This window comes from Podarcis gaigeae (genome assembly GCF_964106915.1).
Source record: "Podarcis gaigeae genome assembly, chromosome: 11".
Classification (NCBI taxonomy): Eukaryota; Metazoa; Chordata; class Lepidosauria; order Squamata; family Lacertidae; genus Podarcis; species Podarcis gaigeae.
The window spans coordinates 50,036,437-50,056,430 of NC_139687.1; the positions used below are offsets into that span (position 1 = coordinate 50,036,437).

The window sequence follows — 19,994 nt, forward strand, 5'->3', positions numbered from 1 at the left end:
TGTTCTGCCTCAGTATGACGAGGTAGCTTCTCCGATCTCTCTTGCAACGGAGATGCAAAATTTCCCGGTCATTTTGCACACCCCCCCAAATCAAATCCATGGACATTAATTCTAGAGAAGGTGTGTTAGCTGTGATGTAAATGTTACTTGTCAGATGCACTTAGAGCTGAATGCAGAGGCGCTTCTGTTTTGCTAATGCCTGTCATTACCGCTACAAGACTTCATTCCCATGCTTGCCTTTTTTCAAAGTAAGGTCCACTGGTTGCAAATCCAGAACTGCTGTTAAGTACCCGCTTGCATTTAGGATAATAATAATAATAATAATTTATTATTTATACCCCGCCCATCTGGCTGGGTCTTCCCAGCCACCCTGGGCGGCTTCCATCAAAGTATTAAAATACAGTGGTCTGTTAAACATTAAAAGCTTCCCGAAAGAGGGCTGCCTTCAGATGTCTTCTAAAAGTCTGGTAGTTGTTGTTCTCTTTGACATCTGGTGGGAGGGCATTCCACAGGGTGGGTGCCACCACCGAGAAGGCTGTCTGCCTTGTTCCCTGTAACATTTAGCCTGCAGGGTCCCCCCCCCTTAATGCAAATAAAGATTCCCAGCAGCTGGCAGTTGTGATAATTATCAGCAGTAAGAGGTGCTTTCACTGCAGCTGTCCTGAAGGAAACCTCTCCTCCAAAGCCGCCATTTGCATTGGGAGGGAATCGCCACACACTAAGGACAGAAGAAGAGCTTGCTGAATCTGACCAGTGGCCCATCTAGGCCAGCATCCTGCTCTCACGGGGGCCAGACAGATGCCTGTGGGAAACCAGCAAGCAGGATCTGAGCCCAAGAGCAGCCTCCCCTCTGGTGCCAGTGAGCAGGATTTCCTCCCAATGTGAATGAGAAGGAGGGAGAGGAGTTAGCAGTAAACATAAGATGGAGAGAGTAGAGTCAATTCTCAGAACAGTTCAGTGGTACCTCGGGTTACAGATGCTTCAGGTTACAGACTCTACTAACCCAGAAATAGCACCTTGGCTTAAGAACTTTACCTCAGGATGAGAACAGAAATCGTGTTCCGGCAGCGTGGCGGCAGCGGGAGGCCCCATTAGGTAAAGTGGTACCTCAGGTTAAGAACAGTTTCAGGTTAAGAACGGACCTCCGGAATGAATTAAGTTCTTAACCCAAGGTACCACTGTACTGTTTTTTAAAAAATACACCGCTATGTGACCCCCAGGAGATTCCCCATGTAAACTGCTGCTGCAGACGAAAGATGATGGTGAGGAGCTTTTATAGAGAGGAGACAAATACACATTTACATGTGATGTTGGAATAAAAAGAAAATGGAACAGTGAGTTTGCTGTAGGGTGAGGCAGCCTCTCCTAGAATGCAGATTTTTAGGAAGCAAAAGGCAGGAAGTGGTAAATTATTTAGCTGCAGTTTTATTCCTGAGGGGCGACATCAAGATTATCTGCGTTGGAGAGCAAAAAGGTTTGGTCCATCTCTGTGAAAGTGAATATGGAAGGTGATAGCGATTGGGAGACACAGATAAACTGGGAAATGTTAATACCTGCTTTCAATCTTTTGAAAAATCAAAGGAGATGTTAGGTCTCTGGGGTTTTTTAAAGAGTCAATTCACACATCCCTTTTCTTATGAGAGGAAGTTAACACAGATTTACTTGATCTGAGTGGTTTGAATCTACCTCATCGCTTGTCTCGGTTTTTCTGACATGGATGCCTGAAGCCTACTCCTGATTGCTGTAGGCAATAGATTGGATGCTCAAAGGCTAGTTTCTCTCTTTTGTTTCCCTGCATAGCAAATATCGTCTAGATAATAAATCATTAATCATCATGATTTACACTGAGATATCTGTGGACGTGGCATTTTGCGAAGAACAGGACTGATCAGTCCCTGGCTCTAGCATCTTACAATCTGAAAAGAAATACAGGGAAAGGGAGGAGGCAGGGGGAGGAGTATGTTGTTATTTCAAATTACATGCACTTTGGCTCAGTGACAACATTGGGCATAAGGACTAGGCGTTGTTCCAAAGGATTCTAGGGAAAGATGGGCTTTGATGAGGAAGGGGGAGAGGCAAATGTAAGGACACAAGAAGAGCCTTGATAGATAGATGCTGGTTCAGCATCTTGTTATCACAATGGCCAAGCAGGTGTGCTGATGGGGAGGACCTAAGTGCAATAATAATAATAATAAGCCCTGTTTAGGGAAGCTTTTAATGTTTAATAGGTTACTGTATTTTAGTGTTCTGTTGGAAGCCACCCAGAGTGGCTGGGGAAATAATAATAATAATAATAATAATAATAATAATAATAATAATAATAATAATTTATTTATACCCTGCCTATCTGCCTGGGCTTCCCCAGCCACTCTGGGTGGCTTCCAACAAAATATTAAAATACAGTAATGCATCAAACATTAAAGCTTCCCTAAACAGCTTCCCTAACCAGGGCTGCCTTCAGATGTCTTCTAAAAGTCTGGTAGTAGTTGTTGTCTTTGACATCTGGTGGGAGGGCGTTCCACAGGGCTGGTGCCACTACCGAGAAAGCCCTCTGCCTGGTTCCCTGTAACCTGGCTTCTCGCAGTGAGGGAGAACAGCACTAGACCTACTTGTGATTCCCAACAACTGTCACCGTCAATATACGGGGGACAATATACGGTAGTCAATGTGGTGTCCTCCAGATGCTGTTGGACTACATATCCCATCATCCCTGACCATGCTAGCTGAGGCTGATGGGAGTCCAACAACATCTGGAGGGCACTGCGTTGGCTATAACACATGGATGGGGAACCTGCACCCCTCCAGATGTCTGTGGACTCCATCTCCCACCATCCCCGATGATGGATCATCCTGGCTGGGGTTGATAAGACCTGGAATGGTGCTCTAGTGTGAACCAGTCCATATCTAAGGCAGTGGTGGGGAACCACGGTGATTCCCAAGAGCGGGGCACACCTGCCAGCTGTGGGCAATGGACATAACAGTACAGTCAGGCTAGCTACCAGCCATGCAGAAGCTGAAGAGAAGCTGTACCAACATCTGTCACTCCAGGCAAGCATCAGAGTTCACACAGAAATTCCAGCCAGGCAAAAGCACTTGTGGAGGCTGAGGAACAGGACCATTGAAGGCTGCATCCTGGGGAGAGTGGGTCTGGCCTGTAACAGTCCCAAGGGCCAGATGGAAAGCCTTCAAGGGCCACCTTTTGACTCTGGGTTTGAGGATCTCCACCAATAGGGTTTCTTAGCGCATTCTGTTTTTATTTTTGTAGACGAAAACGTCTGCCCTTTTGTATATCTGCCTAATCTTCTATATTTTCACCGTGCCTTTTGCTTTTAAGGGGTTGAGGTTTCCGTAACTTCGAAGATGTGATTTCCTTGGGGGCATGGCACAGGTGATGGATTGTAGCGACATCAAGGAGAAGGGCTGACATTTTTCAAAGTTACATGTCCGTGGCTCAGCCACAACTAATATTTGCTAGCCATTGATCCGACTTCCCTTGCTGTTATTCTTTAACTTCAGCCTGAGGTTCAAAGTTCTGTCATTTGTTTAAAAACTGATTTCATTGCTAGGGCATGTCCTCCAGCTAATCTAACAAGTGATAGAGGGCCAGAGGGGGAAATAGGAGGAGGGGACTGACCAGCTGGAAATTTCTGATGCTTGCAGGCAGAAGAAAAATGCACGCTTAAGTGTCAACATGTGGCCATGCCACGTAGGAAATAGTCCAGAATTATTAAAGATAAGAATACAGTGGTACCTCGGGTTACATACACTTCAGGTTACATTTGCTTCAGGTTACAGACCGCTAACCCAGAAATAGTGCCTCGGGTTAAGAACTTTGCTTCAGGATGAGAACAGAATTTGTGCTCCGGTGGCGCAGCAGCAGCAGGAGGCCCCATTAGCTAAAGTGGTGCTTCAGGTTAAGAACAGTTTCAGGTTAAGAACAGCTTCAGGTTAAGAACGGATCTCCAGAATGAATTAAGTACTTAACCTGAGGTACCACTGTACTGACTATAAGGATCTTAAAAGCACAAACTATAAGGATTACGTTTCACACACTGCAAACATGGCAGCAAACCTAGTTTGTCTCAGATTCTACTCTTGCCAGTGAGCTGCAGCAAACCATAGTGGACAACAGGCGTGTTTGCAAATACATATTTCTGGCAGTGCTACTGGACACACTGAGGGAGACACTTTATTTCTTTAAGGTGTACCTCTCAGAAGGCAGTGTGTGAAATATCTCTCAGTGGCTGCATGCTGATTTCAGTGTTCAAGGGAGCCCTTTTTGCCAAACATTGCCTGGGTCCTGGGCCCACCCTGGAATCAGTTACCAGCTGAAATGAGGCCTAGTGTCTTGATATTTAGACAGCTACCAAATATATTTTTGTTGAAGAGGGATTTCCCTGGTGTGACCCAGTCATTTTAAGGAATATTGACTAGAAATTGTGGTTAGGAGAGTATGCAGCTTGGATGACTTGAATTGAAAGTTCAAAGGTTTTATTCATGCAGGAACTGTTTATAGGATGAGTAGAGGAGAGAAATAACAGGCATCTTCTCTCATCATGTTAGGCGAGACAAAACAAAATGGCTCAGCTTTTAGGGATGAACTTAGACAGAGTGGCTACAAGCAAAGTGTTGGCTATATTGCTAGACAAAGAGTGGGCTTGTGTGGTTTAAAGTAACACATGCAATAGCTAAAGGCTCAAAAGAAGGAAATGTATTTGCTTTTCTCCAACATTTGTTTTATTATTTTTAGTTGATTTGAGACTGTAGTTTTTGCATTTTATATTACAGTGGTGCCCCACAAGACGAATGCCTCACAAGACGGAAAACCCGCTAGACGAAAGGGTTTTCCGTTTTGGAGGTGCTCCGCAAAACAAATTTCCTATGGGCTTGCTTCGCAAGACGAAAATGTCTTGCGAGTTCCTGCGGGGGTTTTTTCCTCCCCCCCCTTTCCCAAGCCGCTAAGCCGCTTAACAGCTGATCCGCTAAGCCGCTTAACAGCTGATCCGCTAAGCCGCTTAACAGCTGATCCGCTAAGCCGCTTAACAGCTGATCCGCTAAGCCGCTTAACAGCTGACCCGCTAAGCCGCTTATCAACTGACCCGCTAAGCCGCTTCGCAAGACGGAAAAAACCGCAAGACGAAGAGACTCGCGGAACGGATTCTTTTCGTCTTGCGAGGCACCACTGTATTTTATTGTACACCACTTTAGTAGTTTAGGGCTGTGAAGTAATTTGCAAGTCAATGTATTCTCCCATTGTAGACGTGCTTGTTTACCAATATTTGCAGATCAATACATCCTGCTTATACTGCCCCTTACACAGGTATGTCTTGCATCAACCAGGACTCAGGTCTTTTCCTCCATGGCACCCAGGCTTCGGGATGACTTCTCTGGAGCTTAGGCAGGGACCATCTTGATCATCATTATGACATGTTTTGAAGATCTACTTGTTCATGCAAACACCTACCGATTTGTATTGTTACTAACAATAATTGTTAGTAAATATTCTTATTGACCTGGTTTTTTCTACGGTGGATTTGTATTGTTGCAAATGGTTTTTTAAAATGCATTATAATATGGAATATTAATGTATTTTTCAATATATAATTTTTTTCTTTCCATACTGCCCTAGGGTTTCTTTTAATGGAGGATGGTATATAGATGCTTTTGATAAAAGCAGCCACCACCATCATAATCTGTCCTATTTATTTATTTATTTATTTATTTTATTTAAAAAGTACGGAGCCATTTTCAAAACGTCCAGTTCCTAGTCCATCTTAGGCACTTCCAGATATTAAATAAGATTGATTTTAAATATATTAACTGGACCCATTCATTTTAACACAAGCAGTGCCATGAATGGTCTCTGAAGGAAATAAGCCATTTCTAAATGGATTTTCTTATTATGTTTTATTTGATCATTAGTATAATGACCTATTCGGTTAAATAATAAAATTTGATATACCTCAATTAACCACCCATCTTTTAAGCAATTAACTTGATTAAATATTGGAAACCCTCAACAAAATTGCACTTTTGGAGGCTCTGGTGGAGGGGGTGGGGAAAGAGGACGAGAGAGTTTCCAAAATTTGAAGCCACCATATTTTGGCTGCTGATAACACACACTTAAACTGTTTTCATCAAATTTGCCAAAGGAAGGCTCTGGACTAGGTTCTGGAAGGATCCCACACCTAACATTTTTGTTGTTGTGGTGGTCAGTAAGTAGCTGGGGGCAATTTTTATTTTGTGATAAAATATTTTGTTAGTCACACCAATGAAAATGAATATGGATTGGTTAACTGGATTTCCTAGATCAAGGACAACATACTCAGAGTAGACCCATTGAAAAGTCCATTGATTTTAGGGGGTTTAATTATTTACACCATCACTTTAAACTATGGGTAGGCAAACTAAATTTAGAAGGCCCAATTGCCTTCTAAATCCGGCCCATGGACGGTCCGGGAATCAGTTTTTATATGAGTAGAATGTGTCCTTTTATTTAAAATGCATCTCTGGGTTATTTGTGGGGCCTGCCTGGTGTTTTTACATGAGTAGAATGTGTGCTTTTAATTAAAATGCATTTCTGGGGCATAGGGATTCTTTCATTCCCCGCCTCTCCCCCCAAATATTGTCTGGCCCCCCACAAGGTCTGAGGGACAGTGGACCAGCCCCCTGCTGAAAAAGTTTGCTGACCCCTGTGTAAACAGTCTCGGATTCCTCCAAAGAAATCTGGGAGCAGTAATTTGTTAAGATTGATGCAGATCCCTATTCTTCACATGAGAGCAATGATTCCCAGAATTCCCTGTGAAAAGGTATTGATTGTGAAACCACTCTGGAATTGTAGCTCTGTGAGGAGAATAAGGTAAAGGTACCCCTGCCCGTACGGGCCAGTCTTGACAGACTCTGGGGTTGTGCGCCCATCTCACTCAAGAGGCCAGGGGCCAGCGCTGTCCGGAGACACTTCCGGGTCACGTGGCCAGCGTGACAAAGCTGCATCTGGCGAGCCAGAGCCGCACACGGAAACACCGTTTACCTTCCCGCTGGTAAGCGGTCCCTATTTATCTACTTGCACCCGGAGGTGCTTTCGAACTGCTAGGTTGGCAGGCGCTGGGACCGAGCAGCGGGAGCGCACCCCGCCGCAGGGATTCGAACCGCCGACCTATCGATCGGCAAGTCCTAGGCGCTGAGGCTTTAACCCACAGCGCCACCTGCGTCCCGTGAGGAGAATAGGGGGCTCCTAATAACTAGTGGTGTGCCCTTAACAAACCGCAGCTCCCATAATTCTTTGGGGAAGGCATAACTGTGCTCTAGATATATGGTGTGAAAGTGGCCATTCCCATGATAATTTTACTATTTATACCCCACACACATTACTGGGTTGCCCCAGCCACTCTGGGTAGCTTCCAACAGATATAAAAACATAATAAAAGATTAAACATTAAAAAAAATTCCTATAGAGGATTGCCTTCAGATGGCTCTGGGGTCAGATAACTCCATACCCTCCAACATTTCTCCAATGAAAACAGGGACCTACTAAGGAAATCAAAGAAGAAACCGGGACGGCTTCTCTAAATCATGGATGTCTCTGGAAAATAGGGACACTTGGAGGGTCTGTTGTAGCTATCAGGAAAGTTCTGCAGGATGTGTTCATCCTTTTTACCCCCAAATGGGTAGTCAATGGGAGGGCATTAAATACACCAGCCACAAGAGATGGTGTGGAGGAGTCTCATCATCTCTGCAGACATATCAGGGAAACAAAGGAGTGTTGGGTGTGGCATCTCTGCCACCCCAATCGCCCGCTTTGCTGTTGGAAGATCTTTGCCGGTGTGCAGCATATCAGTTCCATCATGGTGCTTCTGTCTCCACCAATGGGATGGCAGTTAGGGCTGCTACTTGAGGTCCATTAGCTGCCTTACTGCTGAGGTTGGGATTGCTCCAACAATAGAGACATTTTGATATTTCTTGTAACTTCTAGACCGCATACATCTGAATTTTGATGAGGTCTAGCTTGCCTCGTAAACGACATTAGCTCCATGGAAATAACATTTGAATCATTATTTTTTTAAGAATCAGGTACAGTGGAATGACGGTTTATTTGCCAGATAAAGCAAAAGTAAAGTCTACATTATGTGTGAATTGTGTTTGATGTGAGTCCTTTCTGTGTTGCTATTAAAAATGCACTGTTTCTGAATATACACTGTTTGGAAATGCACACTTGAATATAGTCAAGGATCAAGCAGGACTATGTTGATTGATCACTGTACATTTAAGATTTTCTCTGTTGATATTCCTGCTGATTTTGTGTGATTTTTCTTAAATTTGTAAATAGTACGTTTTAAAAAGAGTAGTGTTTGAAATACAAATATTAAACTTTCAAGGAAACAAGCCATATAATTTAAAGTACAACATGTGTCTATTTCCATAACTTCTTATTAAATTTTTGTTCTCCATCAGGTGAACAATAGCCACTAATTCCCTTCATAAATCTTAAGAAAAATAAAATGGAAAAGGAAAATGATCTTTAATCAAATCAGCATTTATGTTTGTATATCAAATGGAAGTATGTTTTCAAAGATATTCCAGTTGATATTCCAAATGAGAACACTGGATTATATTCAACTAAGACCTCCTCAGAGCAGACCATTGAAATGTATGAACCTAAGATGATCATGGCCATTAGCTTCAATGGGTCTATTCTGATTAGAACAAGTGTTGAATACCATCCAGTGTGTTATTTACTTTGTTGTCATCCATCTGTCTTGGGAGACAATAGACTACTCTATAACAAAGTTTTTAGGCTCGCTCACTTATACATTTGTATTTGCTGGTTTGCTTATTTTTTCAATGCACAAATCTATAAGCTCATTATGGCAGATGAGCTCATTATCCTTCCTGTCCAGAAGTAGTTTAGCAATCTGATGGGTTTGGAAACACAGCAAATTTCTTCTGGAATGTTTGAAAGCTTTTACCATTCAGAAGCTGCCTTCATTCAGGCTGAAATATAGTTTCAGAACTCAACAGTGTCCTCTTTGAAAGGTTTACTGTGAATTCCAGTACTGACTTCAGCGAATCATAACTTCAAGAGAAGTTAAAGTGAAGGGGGGGAATTGCTCTTGTTCCCCCTTGAAAGTCAATCCTGGTGCAGAATTCAGAGGCACCAGTTTGAACATACAACGCCAAACCCGGCCCAACTGCACTTGGCTGCCAGTCAGTTTCCTGGCCCAGTTCAAAGTGTTGGTTTTGATCTAGAAAGCCTTAAAAGGCTCAGGATCACAATACCTTCTCAAGGATTGCCTCTCCCCATATGAACTGACCCGGACCCTGAAATCATCCTCTGAGGCCCTTCTTAGTGTCGACCCTCCACAAAAGGTCTGCAGGGTAGCAACACAAGAACAGAACTTTCCTGCAGTGGCTTCCAACTTCCAACATATTTTTAGGTGTCAGGCAAAAACGCTCTTCTCCTCCCAGGTCTTTGGCTGATTAAACTATCTATGGCCTTTTAAACTGTGGGTGGGTGGGGTTATTGTTTGGTTTGTTACTACGCTAGGTACTTTTGTGTTTTTATATTGTAAATTGTCCCGTGAACCTTGGGTGAAGGCGGTGTAGAAATTTTATTATTAATAATAGCATTAAGCTGGTTTACCAAAATTAAAGAAACACACCTTTCACTGAATGTGCACAGATATTGCCGGTTGTTTGTTCTTATAAAATAGGAGAGATTACAACCAAGATTATTCCCCCACCCCCATCACAGTGCCTCTGCTGGTCCTTATTGCTCCAGCAAATGTGGTTTAAGAAGATGAGATGGTTGTTCCCTTTATATCTACCGGCAACTTCCTCATGGTTTTGTTATCAGGTTTATTTCCTCTTGCTCTCTCTGTGGGAGTTTACTGGCTTGAATTTGGGCCTTATGCCCATCCAACGTACGATGTGGCACTAAAATGGTTCACCTCCAGTTTCATATCCAGGTGTGTTATCCTCTTAATGTCTCACTAGACTCAACACCAGTCTTGAAATACCTACATTGGCTCCCAGTACGTTTCCGAGCACAATTCAAAGTGTTGGTACTTACCTTTAAAGCCCTAAAAGGCCTTGGCCCAGTATACCTGAAGGAGTGTCTCCACCTCCATTGTTCAGCCCAGACAATGAGATCCAGCAACAAGGGCCTTCTGGCGGTTCCCTCCCTGCGAGAAGCCAAGTTACAGGGAACCAGGCAGAGGGCCTTCTCGGTAGTGGCACCTGTGGAACGCCATCTCATCAGATGTCAAGGAACTATCTGAGTTTTAGACCTCTGAAGGCAGCAGCCCTATTTAGGGAAGTTTTTGATGACTGATGTTTTAATGTATTTTTAATCTTTTGTTGGGAGCTGCCCGGATGGCCAGTGTATAAATAATAATAATAATAATAATAATAATAATAATAATAATAATCCATATGTTTTACAGCTGGAGACTGAATGTTGCAGCCGAAGAAGGCGTCTGAAACCTCTTTTGAGTATGTGCTGCAAATATTGTTACACATCACTCCAGCCTCTGAAAATGAGAGACACCAGGCGTTCCAGTGCTTATCGGAGACTTGGAAGGAAGGTCAGTGGAAACTGTAGCGTCTTTAGGATATATGGGTTTATTTGTGCATATATACAATCCGAACATAAGATGGAGGGCCTCACAGCATCAATGCCCCAACAGATCTTGCTCCTATGTTAGTCACAGCTTTAGAGCCAGCACACAGCAAGGCATCTTTCCCTCCTCAGATCTTGCAGCATCTCTCTGCTTCCAGCTCACTCACACCCGGCAGCTGTCCATTCCAACCCCCCCTGGTTACCCTTTTTGGTTGTGTCTCCCTTGGGTGCAGCTAGTAGCAACCCAGCTCATCCATTTGAAGTGAAGCAGAGCACCAGAAGTGCTACTTGGGGGTAGTTTTGGATCCCTTGGGTGAGAAACCAAGGCAGTGAATGGTATTTATATGAGGCACCGGGCATATATTGTATGCCACCCCCCCACCTCCAGAATGAGAGGGACTGCTTGACATGAATGCTTTATTTAGAGGGTGGGGTATATTGCTTTGTATGTCAGTATTTGCCTAGGTCTCATGAGTGGGCTGTTGAGGATGCAATGCAGAATTATCGGAACTGCATGCTAGAGGAGTAAAGTTTGAGTACATTGTAGGATTTCTGTGTTTGGTTGTTGTGCATGTGCTAATTATGTGTGGAATGCAATTTTAGCTGCCGTTTAAGCTCTGCTTAGGATGCGGGTGGTGCTGTGGGTTAAACCACAGAGCCTAGGACTTGCCAATCAGAAGGTTGGCGGTTCGAATCCCCGCAACGGGGTGAGCTCCTGTTGCTCGGTCCCTGCTCCTGCCAACCTAGCAGTTCGAAAGCACGTCAAAGTGCAAGTAGATAAATAGGTACCGCTCTGGTGGGAAGATAAACGGCATTTCCGTGCACTGCTCTGGTTTGCCAGAAGCGGCTTAGTCATGCTGGCCACATGACCCGGAAGCTGTACGCCGGCTCCCTCGGCCAATAAAGCGAGATGAGCGCCGCAACCCCAGAGTCGGCCACAACTGGACCTAATGGTCAGGGGTCCCTTTACATTTAAGCTGTGCTTATGGGGTTGGGAATTTAATTGGATTGGGTTGTTTAATTACATCATTGGGCATAAGGTAGGTCAGAAAGTTTTTTTCTTTTCTTTTGCTCAGTTGTGAATTACAGTATTTTAAAACAAGAGTTTTCATTGTATTTTTTGGTAGGTACCTCGGTTTCCGAACATTATCCTTTCTGGAAGACCTTTCAGGTTCTGAAATTTTCAAAAACTGAAAGCTCAGAATGGAAATCCCAATACGGAAGTCGTGTTTCTGGTTTGACTTCTGAGGCATGTTCAAAAACCGAAGCATTTACTTCTCGGTTTACAGCGTTCAAATTCCGAAACGTTTGTCAATGGAGATGTTCGAAAACCGAGATATCACTGTAGCTGATTTTCGGGTGTTTCATTCTGATGTTGATGAGGGCGCCCATCTAGTTAGGGGTGTTTTATAATGTGGATTCTCGCCCCCTTAGAATTTTTGTATTTGATCTTTGTTTATGATACGTTGTAAACTACTCTGAGCGATCCCTGCACCCTGCTTAAATAAAATAAATAATATATTTGGCTGGAGAATAATCCAAATTTTAGAAACATAACCAGGTTTGTACACTTCATTTGTAGTGCAACATCTTTCATCCAGTGTTCTCCCTCAGAATTTCAGAGAAGCAAACTTGTTCCGTTCGTTTTTTTAAAAAAAAGCTTTAATTTTACATCTGCATTTGAGCATTCAAACCACCACAATCCTGGTTTGTTTTCATATTACTCACAGAAAACTAAAGTAGTAACAGAGGTGGGTAGGCTGTCCTACTCATCTCTATACCAACGTGTACAGATTTAAGTTCTTCCACAGGTGGAATGCTAACAAACAGTGACTTTTGAGATAGAATTCCTGCAGTCATGCTCACTCGCCACAGTGCAAAGGGCAACAAACAAAACCAACAGGTCATTTAGGTTGGTTTGCTATATTGGGATGAGGTGGGGAAGTGAGGAATGGGCTCTGACAAGGAGGCATGTGATCAGCTTTCACAGCAACATCCTCTACTGATTTGTCAGCAAATGGTCAAATACATGAAGCTCAAAAATATAAAAGGGGGGGGGGGGGAGAGACTTCAGGAACAGTACTGGCTGCAAGATAAATAAGCGAGAAAGATTCCTTCCCAACAGGGATTATGGCAGCACCTGGCGGCCTACAGCTGTGCCTGCCTCCTTTATTTTTAGGCTTCCTATGCCGGGAAGCCGAATCTACCCACTCTTTTAATTTCCCACAATGCACCTCCTCTAAGGCCTTTTGTTTTGTAGGACCCATCTCTCCTGCTCAGTCTATACTGTTCAACTTTGGTTGGGATGGTTTTGCTTTTAATAACTGCATGTTACGCTGTTGCAACCGGTCCTAAAACCTTATGGTTGAAGGGCAAGTAGGAATATGAAGAACGTTGTTGTGTGTCATTTGTGGGAAATTAAAATGGCGGCTCAACACAGGTAAGCCCACGGGGGCCCACTTACCAAGAAAAGGGAGCCTGCCCCCAAGGACAATTTGCCCAGGACTCCCCAATGCGGGATCTGGCCCAACTCCTCCTAGTCCTCAGCCTGCTCCCCTTATTGGCTCCTCTTTCTAACACTACTTTTTTCTTAATTTGCTGCTCCAAAACACCAGAAGCTCCAGTTTATATGGGAAGGAGGTCACAGGTGTGCTGTGCAGATGATTATTCATAGCCAGTACCACATTCTGGGACTGGTGTGGAAGCAATCTCATGTTATCTTAATGCATCTGCTCACCTTTACTTGCTACCTGAGCTTTCAACTAGTGTTGTCAGGGACTGAAGCTGAGGCCAAGCAGGTAACAATCAGGAAGGCAGAAAGCTGCATAATTCCACCAATAGGGATGAAATCTAGAAGCAGGTGGATTTTGATTTGTTTGGAAGACTGGCTTGACATTGCATGAAATGGAACATTTTTTCTGGATTTGGTCAGGCAAAAGTGACAATGGAACTAATCTGAAAACATTTCAAAACACCCATTTTAATCAGAAGGTGCACCTTGGCGGTTGCTGCTACAGTTCCCAGGCATATCTATATATGCTGACGTTTCAGACTCCGTTCATGCCGCAGAATAAAAATAAAATAAAATCCACATCTGTAAGTTTTCTCCCATTAACAGCCTGAAGGTTTATAACGCAGACCGACAAGCAAAAATGGCAGAAATGGGCTGCTGTGAAACAAGTGACTAAAAAGCACAACAAAAGGTTTGGGAAGCACAAAAGAGCAAACATAATGGAAGGTCACAGAGGAACAGTCTATAGCAAGATCAGAAAGCCTGTCTTTATGGCAGTGCATCCTAACACTTTGCTGTGTTTGTACTCTCTCCAAACCACACCATAAGATCCAGGGTCATAATAATAATAATAATAATAATAATAATAATAATAATAATAATTTTATAATAATTATTATAAATAAATATTTATAATATACTCCGCCCATCTGGCTGAGTTTCCCCAGCCACTCATTTCACAAAAGTAGCTGGCTAGGAACACCTCGGGCTTCTGGGATCTACTTTTTAATTTTTTAAACCACCAATTAGAGGCACGTGTAGAATAATGGGGGAGAGTGAACAGCAGAGTCAATTACGTACTGTGCTGCGTGACTCATCCACTGTATTTACAAATACAAGCCTACACCCGAGTCGGTGTTTCTAACACAAAACTCAAAGGAGCTGGGACAGCTCCCAAAGGCAACCAATTAATACTCGTATTTTACAGGCGAGGAGCACTGTGGCTAAGAAATTAGTGAATTAGCAATTTGGAAGAGATTTAATTTCCAAAGTGGCTTGCCATTGTTAAACTTACGGGAATGGAAAAACAACAACACCTTCACTTGATCTCCTGGAAGGTTACTCTGCAAATTTATACCAGAAGACCCTGGTTTAGGGTACCGGGTGATATTGGGGGGCAAATGGGCATGACTTAGCCCACTTGACAATTTGATTGTGTAACTGTATAATCCTTTGTTAGGGAATAGAACGGGAAGGATGCTAGCAAACTCCTGTTTGTTGATATAATTTCTCAGTCAAACACAGCTACTCCCCTCCCTCCTGATCATAACCGTGCTAGATCGTTACTATTTTCCTATGTGCCAAAATGTTCCTTCTGTGTAGGGGTGATCTGCCCCCTCCCCCTTTTTAAGGGCTTGATTTGAAAACGTGTCGTAGTTGAATTTTAAATAGTTCCTTTGACTTTATAAGCTATTTGTGAGGTTTGCTTCCTCCCTTCACCTCCCTGCTCTTTTCTGTCAACTGGAAGCAACATCCCTCAACCATCATGTCATCAAGTGAGTGAGACGCCACATTGCTACAGGGCCAAACTAGGGGGCAAGGGCAGTAGGCCCACAATATAAAAGTTGGGTCCAGGGAGATGGGGAAAATTTAAAGGAAGCGAGGTGCCGATAACATACCTGGCAAGAGATACGCATTACACGATGGGTAGACTTGCCTCTATGTCAAAGGAATAATAAACTCAGGCTAAATGTGGCCCACTGGGCTTCTCTGCCCTACATCCTTGGGACTCTCCACCGTGTTTTGAGAGCTGATAGGAAGGTTCTGGGCCTCTGCAGGTCAGGAAAAGGCTAGGGGCTTGAAATGCATTTGACTTTTCATTCACAGAAAGTAACACGGCGTGGTCTCCCTGGCTGGACTCCTTCAGCTGCAAACTGAGCTCCCCTCCAGCTCCTCACTCTGGAGCCTTCCCAAACAAACAGAGTCTGCAATGTAGCGGATGAAGCTCCTCCTCTGGGCTTGTCTAGTCCATTGCTCAGCAACATGTAGGACTCTCCCAGACTGGGATGTGAGAGGAGGAGAGCCAGCAGGACTGAGACTGTCCTGTAAGGGCCTCCTTCTGCTTCCAACCTTCTGCTTCCACCACCTCTCAGCTCATCCTTTCTCCAGCCTCTTCCCTATGTCCCACCACCAGGACCCAGGGTCTAAGTCCTCGTCTTTCTGGTCCTCCTCCTGGATGGAAGGCTCCCACCACTCCTTAGTCCAGGTAGTCCCTGGCACACAGGCTACATGTCCTTGCTAGGCTACTATCACACACACACTTGGATGGAGGCAAGTGAGTATGACTGGCTTTGTACAGTATTGTTACTGTACAAAGAAAGCAATCACTTCCATTTTCCTACCACCAATGACATGGGGCTCCTGTGAGAGTTGCTCGCTAGGTAATATGGCTCCTAGACTTAAAAAGGTTCCCTACCTTGATCCAAATATAAAGATTGGCAGTCATTAGTTATTAGCAGCCCGGCCAAGACAACAATTATACTTTACATTCTGTAAATCTGGTTTCCGATTCACGTTTATGTCCTGAATTTCAAAATTGTGGTCTCCTTATGTTTTAGCCGCCAAACAGAGCAAGGAACTGCTTAAATTTACCATTATTGTTTAATATTGAAGTTTGCTACATGGTATCCAGAACTAAAGCTCAGATTTTTATGGGTTATATTCAATGTTAGCCATACTCAACAGTGATAAAAGTAATAATGGGCATGACTAACTTTGAACACATTCATTTCAAAGGGTCTGCTCTTGAGTAGAATTTAGTTTGACCCCCCCCCCCAAACCTGATTTTGTGCATGACTGGAAATCTAGTACAAAGCTAAATAAAAGGCGAGGACCCAAAAACAAAATTGAAAAAGAAAAATAGCTGAAAATGGAAAAAAAAATACTTTCTATCTTTCTGGTGACATTGTCTTCCAGGAGTTGAAGGGGCAGAATGCATGAGAGAAATGCCAATTAGCGTTATACTCTTGTGAGTTAGAAGATTAGAAGCGGGTTATGATCTAAGCTGGGTTTCACCAGAAACTAATTACCCATTTTCTTGTTTTAAGAAAAGGATAAAGATGGAGTAGATAAAACAGAGGGGAGAGAAGAGGCAGGAAGACAGGACAGATGAACAGAAAAACAAGAGTGCTGTCATCTTTTATAGTTGCATCAGATATCAGTTTAAGATCACCTCACCTGTGGAAATGCCCTAGTATCTCAGTTCATCGCATGCTTACTCAGAAGCGAATCCCACTATGTTCAATAGGACTTCCTCCCTTAGCTGGATAGCAGCTCATTTGCCAGTTTTGACTTGGGTGGGCTGACTAAAACCAGCCAATGTGATTTATCCGATTAGTTCTGCTACCGTTCCCTTTTAAGTGGACCACAGGTACCATACCTGCTCTTTCCCCCTTTAATCTAGTACATAACAGTTACAAGTCAAGCATTATCGTTTAATCATGCAACATGTCATAGATTACAAAACTGACTAGATAACTGTATATATTAAATAGATCTTGGTCAAGGGGAAGAAACAAAACAAAAAACTGAACACCCAGCCCCTCAAAATACAATTAGTGTCTGCAGATTCAGCTCTGTAGGTTTTGTTTCAGCTGCATCCAAATTCACAACTGAAAATGATTGCACCAAAAAGACAGGGGGCAGTGAGAAGGTATATCGTCACATTAATGTTTATGATTTCTTTAAAAAAAAAAGAGAGAGGGAGAAAGAGATGAGCTCCAATGTGGTACAATAAAGTGCTTCTAGAATTGGTGCAGTTAAAAATAAAGGGGAAAAATATATATCCTCATTTAGAGACCATTAGCAAATGTATAGAGACAGGAGTTTGTGTGGATCTGGTCTTCACAGCCTTTGTCCAAATCAAGCCGTTGCCAGGATTAGTTCAGAATGCCTCCATTGCAAAGAGTAGAGAATTAAACAGTCACTGTACAAAGGTAAGCAGCAGGATTAAGCATACCCCCCCAAGACAATAATGCCATCTCCATCACCAAAAGAGCTATATAATACATATCAATATTATTAAAGAATAATGAAACAATTTCCTTATTGAATGAGAGATTTGGCATGCTGTGTTATGATCCTCTTGTAAATATTCTGTTGATTTGTATAAAATACTTTACATCAGAATCACTGTTTTTTTCTCCGTTGTCTGTGAAAGCTCAATGCGTGTAATTAAAAGGCATTAGGTATATTCTGATAATACTTCCAATTTGCAGAAAATTCCTTATAAAAACGTTGCTCCTAGGATTCCAAAAGATGGGGGACACGAGGCTGAACAACAAAAATGACGGGGGGAAAAGAGGTACTTTCGAAACCAAAATGCCACAGGCATCAAGTCTATAGACAAATTGTGAGGAAAAGAAGTAAGCTCATTTTTTTCCAGTATATGCTTCTTTTTGTTTAATTGTATTGAAATAAAATTTGAAAATGTCTTAAATCATTTTTAGAAAGTAAACATGAGCTGTAATACTCTACCTGTAAAAGGATTAATTCCATTCATTGTCATTAGAAAGTATGTAAAACATTTATTAAGGGCTTTTGCCTAGAGGCACAACATAAATAGAACAAGTCCTTCTGAAATGTAGTCAAGAGTACACATCCACCAGTTGGTAACTTGCCATGGAAATTTCAGAAATACTATCCACAGGTGAGAGAAAGTTACTTCCAATTTAGACGTCTGCACTGTACAAGTGTTTGCTCCATGAACCAACCACCGTGCAACTTGTTCTGCCTCTGGGTCTTGCGAATGTCTTGTCAGGCAAATCGAAAAGAGCACACTGAACTTGCTCCGTGAACAGAATCTTTGTTTCAAAAATAATAACAACAATAGTAGTAATAATAAGGAACAGGTGCCGTCTTAATCCACCCCTTCAAATCCTTGGGCGTTTTCAACAGCCATAAGAAGCTTTTCTCGTAATTCCTCAAAAGAGTCATACGGAGGTAAGTCAAGGCGATTAAAGCTGAAATGGGAAGAGGGGAGAGAAGGTGTCATTATAGTGTCCTGTTAATTTCAAATCTGCATGCATTTTTCAGGTAGCAACACTAAGGAAAAGGACTTGTGGCAACAAATAGCACTTTCATTGTTGCTTTTTAAAGGATGCCTTGGGATTCTTAACTCCAACAACATATTTGAAATTCCTTGTTATTTCTTCTTTCTGAACTACCGTATTTTTCGCTGTATAGGATGCCGGACCATAGGACGCACCTTGTTTTAGAGGGGGAGAACAAGAAAAAAAAAAAATCTCCCCCTCTCTGCTCAGCACCCCTTCTGCAAAGCAGCAGGAGCCCCTTCCATTTCTCCTGCCAATTCGCTGAAGGGGCGCTGCGCAAAGAGGGGGAGAATTTTTTTTCTTGTTCTCCCCCTCTAAAACAAGGTGCGTTCTGTGTGTTCAAAGTGCGTTCACCCGAAGCCTCCGGAGTGCAGCGGCAGTTCCCGCTGGGCTCCGGAGGCTTCGGGTTCCTTTCGACCTGCTCTTTGGGGCTGGCAGGGGGAAGCGCTGCTTTCCCCCACCGCCAGCCTCAAACACCAGGTCGGGGAGCAGCGCAAAGGCGGCGCGCTGCCTTCCCGCTGCCCCCTGAGCTTGTGGGGCTGGCAGTGGGGGGAAGCGCTGCTTTCCCCCACCCCAGCCTCAATGATCCCTGAAGCCTTTGGAGCGCAGCGCAAGTTTCCGCTGTGCTCCTCAGGCTTCGGGTTCCTTTTGCTGAAGCTGGGAGAGCAAGACTCCTGGCTTCAGCAAAAGGAACCTGAAGCCTCCGGAACGCAGCGGAGACTCGCGCTGCGCTCCGAAGGTTTCAGGCGGCTATCCCTGAAGCCTGGAGAGTGAGAGGGGTTGGTGTGCACCGACCCCTCTCGCTGTCCAGGCTTCAGCGAAAGCAACGCAAAGCCTCCTGAGCATGGAGGGAGCACTCCCTCTGCGCTTCGGAGGCTTCACATTGCTATCGCTGAAGCCAAGGAGCCTGCATTCGCTCCATAGCAGTGGCGTAGCATGGGTTGTCAGCACCCGGGGCAAGGCAAGTAATTTGCGCCCCCTAACCCTAAGCCCCAGATGTTGCGCCCGATGCGGCCGGCCCCCCCTGCACCCCCCACACTACGCCACTGCTCCATAGGATGCAAACACATTTCCCCTTCATTTTTGGAGGGGAAAAATGCGTCCTTTAGTGCGAAAAATACAGTAAATGAATATTTGCAATTCAAAGTCAAAGCCACATCTCTCACAGATGGCAGCTTGGCTTAGGTTCCTTTCTGAACCCCCCAAGGAATCAGCTCAGATTTTGGCACTCATTAATGTAATAATTAATGCGCAAGCCTCATGTAAGAAAAATAATCCCAACCTCACACACAGCTAAAAGTAGCTAGTATGTCAAATTTCATCACTGTAAATGACTTAATGTGCCTTGTTTGTTACTTACCATGTATGAGCTCTGGGTAACTTCTCGGGGCTTCCCCATTGCTCTATTGTAAACAGCTGAGGACCATTTGAACCTGGATCAAGGGTAAAAAAGCACATGAATGTGAAAGAGTCTCTTTGCAAGATGCAGCCTGTTACGGTCTACACACCAGTGACTCTAAGAAGGTGTGCACTC

The 19,994-nt window shown here is 43.6% G+C and overlaps 1 protein-coding gene and 2 long non-coding RNA genes across 29 annotated transcripts in view; 2 read left to right on the top strand and 1 right to left on the bottom strand.

Annotated features, from left to right (window-relative positions):
* LOC310827210 overlaps positions 1–19,994 on the top strand; it is a 73,319-nt gene that overhangs the window by 24,340 nt on the left and 28,985 nt on the right. For 3 of the 4 annotated variants that reach the window (XR_014556210.1, XR_014556211.1, XR_014556213.1), the window contains exon 3: positions 10,443–10,583. This is a non-coding gene — a long non-coding RNA (uncharacterized lncRNA). Of the gene's footprint in view, positions 1–10,442; positions 10,584–11,745; positions 13,424–19,994 lie in introns of those variants that run through there. The other variant, XR_014556212.1, reaches the window with a different exon arrangement.
* Positions 14,088–17,695, top strand: LOC310827220. Its single transcript, XR_014556227.1, has 2 exons — positions 14,088–14,264; positions 14,310–17,695. It is a non-coding gene; the product is annotated as an uncharacterized lncRNA (long non-coding RNA).
* Positions 16,823–19,994, bottom strand: part of NEDD4L (NEDD4 like E3 ubiquitin protein ligase) — a 257,321-nt gene continuing 254,149 nt past the window's right edge. For 23 of the 24 annotated variants that reach the window (XM_083702600.1, XM_083702596.1, XM_083702595.1 and 20 more), the window contains 2 exons: positions 19,821–19,893; positions 16,823–18,370 (listed from right to left, as the gene is read on the bottom strand). In XM_083702600.1, the coding sequence (XP_083558726.1) occupies positions 18,268–18,370; positions 19,821–19,893 (176 nt within the window). In that variant the 3' untranslated portion in view covers positions 16,823–18,267. The remainder of the gene's footprint in view (positions 18,371–19,820; positions 19,894–19,994) is intronic. The other variant, XM_083702593.1, reaches the window with a different exon arrangement.